Raw genomic sequence first — 5,480 nt, 5'->3', positions numbered from 1 at the left:
ATATATACGTTAAAGTAAAGTAAGACAGTAAAATGCTTGTTAATTTTATTTTTATATAAATTTTATCTATTTAGTTTTTAAACTGTATGAACTTTATATTGTATAAAAAAATTTATATGTTAATATATATTTACAAATGCTATATTTAATATTATATTAATATAGTGCTAAAATATTTAATATTTAGTTATACTTAAAATTTTATTTTAATTTGGTAATATTTTTGTATTGAAGTAAAAAGAATGTTATTATTATTTTATTGAATACTTTATTATTTTTGGAATGACGCTGTTGATTGAGTACCCTTCTTTGTTGAAAGTAGAGGAAAGAAAAACTTGAAGGGTTTAAAGGTTTAAACCCTTTCAGCCGGTATCGTAGAGGAGCAGGAAGAGGGCGCAGCAGCGTTTCAACCGCAACTATAAACTGAGAGTTTTCAAAGAGAATTTCATATCACATATTTGCAACAATTGCACACACCATTTGCAGGTCCACATTCATGTTGCGCTTCATTTTTTAATTATTATTGTTACTACTTTTACTTAAAATTGGGTTATATTTATTTATTTTGATTGCATGTTTCATCTTTTTTATTTAGAGAAATGTTGTGTGCCCCTAAAAATGGGGATCAACACTGTCTGATGCTAGTTTCGTTGATTTCTTGTTTGCCCCAAAATTTGATTAAAAAAAAAAAAATCCCAATGTTTGTGCTTTTTTTTCCTTTTTCCCTTTCTATATTTTCTGTTTTTTTTTTTCTTTATTAATCGTGAATGGGTAAGATGATTTTTCAGTTGCGAAATCCTCGCTTCTTTCCTTTTTTTGTTTCAAATCCCCTTTTCTTTTGTCTAATTGAATCTTTGTTATGTGAAATCCTCATTGTGGAAACATAAGAGAATGGGAAAAAGAACAGTATCTAGTTCGACTTTGTTTAATCTGGGAAGCAATTGAGCTTGTGAACCCCTAGATTTCTTGTTGCAGTGGCTGCTTTTTGGTTTTCTAATGTGTTATAGTTCCTGATGATTTTTCACTTTTCAATCACATATTGACATATTTTTCAGATAAAACTAGACCTTTCTCTTGGTTTATATCGCGGAAGAAAAACAAATTTTAGTAAATTTACATATCACAATCCAATTAATAAAGATAAATTTATGATATTTCTTATGACGTGTAAGAGCCTAGTTTTGGGTATTAGTGTATATTCATGATAAAATCAACTGGACAAAAACTTATAGTCTGCAACCTTATTAAGAAGATAGTAAACCATATCAGTAGTTCTTCTTTTTATTCTCAACTAAGGGTGCAGTTCTCATTATTTACAGTTAGTGTCAGATGGATCACAATGCCACAGCTGAAGAGCAATTTGCTTCGCAGAGACTGAGGCAGAAGCTTGATGAAGTGAATTTAGCTGCTCAAACTAATCTTGCCCCCATCCAAGACCATGTCAATTTTACTCTTCAGGTTCTTTCCAGTCCTTTTCTATAACAAGCACTTCAGTGGCAAAAAACTATATGAGAATTAGGACTCAGAAAGTTTGTGTGATTTTATCTCATTTGGCTGTGATATTTTGTCTCACATTATTTCTTCGTTTCTGATTTTAGTTCAACTTATTGTACTAATGATGTTCTTTTGTTCCTATAAGTCATAAATGCAAACTATTACATGACATGGATTTTATTTTTCTTGGTATTTAACTTTTCGGCTTTCCATACCAATTGGATTTACTGTAGATCAATGTTACTTTTGTATGCAATGGGAATATGTGGTAATTTCTTTTCGTGAAGAAGCAGACTTTCAATTCCATATAGTTGATTATTTGATTGAATAACTGCAGAAAGCCTATTTTAAATGTGCATATGAGTGCTTCGATAGAAGCAAAGGGCAGAATGAGATAAGCAATTGTGTTGAAAATTGCAGTATTCCTCTTGCTAATGTGCAACAGACGTTTGAAAATGAGATGGCAAAGTTTCAGGTAAGCTACCCTGTAATACTGTGATATTGTTTCTCCCTTAATTTTAGTATCAATTAGTACTCATTTAAAATTGTTAAGTGTGTATAAAATTATTGTGGAAAATTTTTTATGATTGAAAGAGTCCTTGATCCTAGAATTAAGGATAATTCATTGGGGATTGATTCGAAGTGACTGATTGACCATATACAATTTTATACTCTTCCCTTTTTGTTCCTGTATACTTTGGCCACCAGCCTTTTCTATTGCCTTTTCTTAAGGTATTGGTTGTTGCAACTTACATTTCCGAGTTTCTGTCCATTCCAAATTTGGTTCTTTCTTTGCAATTTTCTAGCAGTTGTCTAGTTGACTCCTAAAAGCTGGGCCAAGCTTTATAAGAAGTGTTTTAGTGATATTCCTAACTAATTTGGGAAATCTTAATAGTTGTCATATTTGGAGATTGTTTATCCGTCTTGGGAGTTGAGGTTTGTTGCCCGCTGGCTCAGGCAAGCTTTATAAGAAGCATTTTAGTGATATTCCTACCTAATGTGGGAAATCTTAATAGTTGTCATCTTTGGAAATTGTTTATCCGTCTTGGGAGTTGAGGTTTGTTGCCCGGTTGATGAATTTTTGAGTTCTTTCACTTCTTTAATGATAAAGAACACGATTTACAAAAAAGGGGACCAAGATGCTTTTGGAGAAAAGGGAAAGTGACTCCTTAATGGCTAATACTAAGCCTATGAAACAACTAACTATAAATGCTTATAGAAATATGGTTGGAGGACTTATGAATTATCAGGGACTGGGATTGAAATTAACACCATAAAATTGGTCACTCATTGTTTTTACATTGTCCGTATGCTAGTTTATTGTGGACTAGATTGTGTGTTATATATGGAGAAATTGGGTTTGTCACTCTTTGGAAGCCTTTTTGACAATGAGGTTTAATGTGTTTGGGAGCAGAAAAGATGTCGAGACTCATTTTTTGTATTAATTTGGTATCTGACATAGAAGCAATTTGACTTGTAATACCTTCTTTCCCTTTAGTTTAACAGTAATTTCAACATGGTGCAGGAGAGGATGAACAGATCTCTGATGGTGTGTCAAGATAAGTATGAGGCAGCTAAGCTCCAGAAGAAAACTGGGGCCGTGAATGATATGCTTTCCTGTGTTGACCAGTCAATTCAGGAAACCGTCAAGATGCTGCCACATCTTACCAACAAGTTGAAAGCTTCCTTTGGAATTAGCGACAACGGTTCCTTGTAGCTTATTTCATTTTTCCATACTTTTAACTTCACTTGCAAATCAAAATTGGTGCAAGAGATTGTTTTGTAACTCTTGCTGGAGTGGAAAAGATAACATACTTTTTTCTATTCATAGAATGCTAATGCATGTTGATTCATCAACGACTTTACTCAATAATTATGGATCAAGCAGTGATATTTTCAAATTGAATGTGCTTGTCCTTAGGTTTGCTTTCGCTAATTTCTACGCATAATGCAAGCGCGGGACTTATCACAGGTCCAGCTACACAGCCTACACATTCCGAATAATGATTCTCATAATGATCAGGATTTAGGAGCCTTTTTCATGAAAAAAAAGGGTTTTTTTTTAAAATATAATCACTTTTTAGTTAAGATTATGAAGAAATTTGAAGCTGAAAATAATTTGATTTTAGCTTTTTTAGAGTTGTTTTAGCTTCTATGAAAACGTTGAAATTATACTTTTTCACTCAAATAAAAAATACTTATTAGAATTGTAATGAGAAAAAAGCATTATCTAATTTTTAAATATACTTAGAAATAAATTATTTTTTATATATCTTAAAATTTATTCTTTTCAAAAGCTAAAACAAACAGGTCTTTCATGTGAATATGTTGTATATAATACTGTAATGAAATAACATGATGTTTTCAATGAATTGAGTTTTACTAAGGGATTGTGAAAGTGTGTTCTCTTTTGTGAGTGCGTGAGAAAGGATTAAGTGAGATATCAAAACCAATCTTAACAAAATAGTACGTTATTGCAAATAGATGGAGTGTAGGAAAATTGTATTACAAATTCAAGGTGCTCTGTGGAGTAAATACTCAAAATGGCTTTTGGTATTGAATATGTTGGGTAAAGTGATTTGCATATTTTAAAATGAGTTTGTTGATCTCAATTTTGTTCAGTTTCGTTAAATGTTGGACGCTTTAGTTCAATCTAACATTTTGTCATAATAATGTTAACATTTGTTAAGTTGTGTTAAGTGATACTTAATATAGTTGATGTGGCCAAAATAATCTTATTTCATGAGTAAACTCTTTATTTAATTTCTAAATTGTTAGTGTTAAACATTTTTATCTCTAAGATTTTAAATGTCTTTCATAAATCTTGATATTTGTCTCCGTTCATCAATTTAGTCCTTTTAAATACCATTGTCAAAATTACTATCGTTACAAATCACAATTATCCTCTCAGTAAATTCATCCATGCCTTTTAGATTTCACAATCATTCTCCTTAATAATAATTTTTCTTTCTTTCTTTTTATCATTATCTTTTCAAACATTAGGAATTTGAAATCTCATTGATCAAAGGAGGTGGGGTTGCCATAGCAAAACTGGTGCATAACATACAAGCGATGTGTGAGGCTTACAGGATTCAAGTGTTGGTGCAAGATAATGGTTGTGCAGTACGCATCGTTACCTAGAATAACATGCGTTCGAGTTTGACTTCAAGAGAATGAGAAATGAAGCTAAAGTGAATGTAGTTTCTAAACAAACCACCTAAGCCTACTAATGTGGATCAATTTCAATATAAAATCTTGATATAAAATTAGAGAAGAAACCACATGTCAAATCAATTACCTCATCAACGCTATGAACATATTTAATCATTTATTTTGTAATTTTTGAAAATAGTTTTCATTATCACTTTGTAATGGTATGATATACATATAATTGACCTTTGAAATTGTAAATAATGTAATACGTTTAAATACATATCATGTCATTAGTAAATGATAATAGATATTATTTTCAAAAGTTTAAATAATTTTTTATTTTAGTTTTTACTTTAAGAAAAATATGCTTTCAACCTTAAAAATAATGTGTCCTAACAAAATATGGAAATATAGAATCCCATAGTTACTCACATTATCACTAAAAATAAAAAACGTTAAATTTTAAAAAATTACATTATAATTAAGAAAAAATTAAAATTAATATATTTTTAATTTTAACTTTTTGTAAAATTTTCATTTTTTTTTTAATTTTTTTTTTGAAATTTTACATTTTAATTCCCAAAAATAGTAAATAATTAAGAGGTTACTATATTTCAGATTTTATGTTATATATTTTTATTATTATCACACATTATCAGTCAAGATTAAAAGTGCTAATTTTATAAATTAGAAAATAAAAATTTTACAAAATAATAAAATCTAAAAACATATTTGAATCTTTAATATTTCGTAAAAATATAAATGCCAAAAGGATACAAGAGGGAATAGAACCTCTCCACATAACACGTTTTCTTTCTCCGTACAAATGTTGT

The 5,480-nt window shown here is 29.9% G+C and overlaps 1 protein-coding gene across 1 annotated transcript; it reads left to right on the top strand.

The window, feature by feature from the left end:
* Positions 1 to 349: 349 nt before the first annotated feature.
* On the top strand, positions 350 to 3,357 carry LOC113848000 (protein FAM136A-like). Its single transcript, XM_027477345.1, has 4 exons — positions 350 to 486; positions 1,320 to 1,458; positions 1,832 to 1,969; positions 3,020 to 3,357. The coding sequence occupies exons 2-4, from the start codon at positions 1,330 to 1,332 to the stop codon at positions 3,209 to 3,211; spliced, it is 459 nt and encodes a 152-aa protein (XP_027333146.1). The 5' UTR covers positions 350 to 486; positions 1,320 to 1,329; the 3' UTR covers positions 3,212 to 3,357.
* Positions 3,358 to 5,480: the final 2,123 nt, after the last annotated feature.

The sequence above is a fragment of the Abrus precatorius genome, unplaced genomic scaffold, assembly GCF_003935025.1.
Source record: "Abrus precatorius isolate BTA unplaced genomic scaffold, Abrus_2018 Scaffold8, whole genome shotgun sequence".
Lineage (NCBI taxonomy): Eukaryota > Viridiplantae > Streptophyta > Magnoliopsida > Fabales > Fabaceae > Abrus > Abrus precatorius.
This window is presented reverse-complemented; position numbering and strand designations above follow the sequence as displayed.

What these genes read in the sequence shown, in the direction of transcription:
- LOC113848000 (XM_027477345.1), top strand. Translation starts at nt 1,330, where the DNA reads ATGGATCACAATGCCACAGCTGAAGAGCAATTTGCTTCGCAGAGACTG. An exon ending in ATGTCAATTTTACTCTTCAG is followed by an intron (nt 1,459 to 1,831) that starts GTTCTTTCCAGT and finishes GAATAACTGCAG; the next exon opens with AAAGCCTATTTTAAATGTGC. An exon ending in ATGAGATGGCAAAGTTTCAG is followed by an intron (nt 1,970 to 3,019) that starts GTAAGCTACCCT and finishes AACATGGTGCAG; the next exon opens with GAGAGGATGAACAGATCTCT.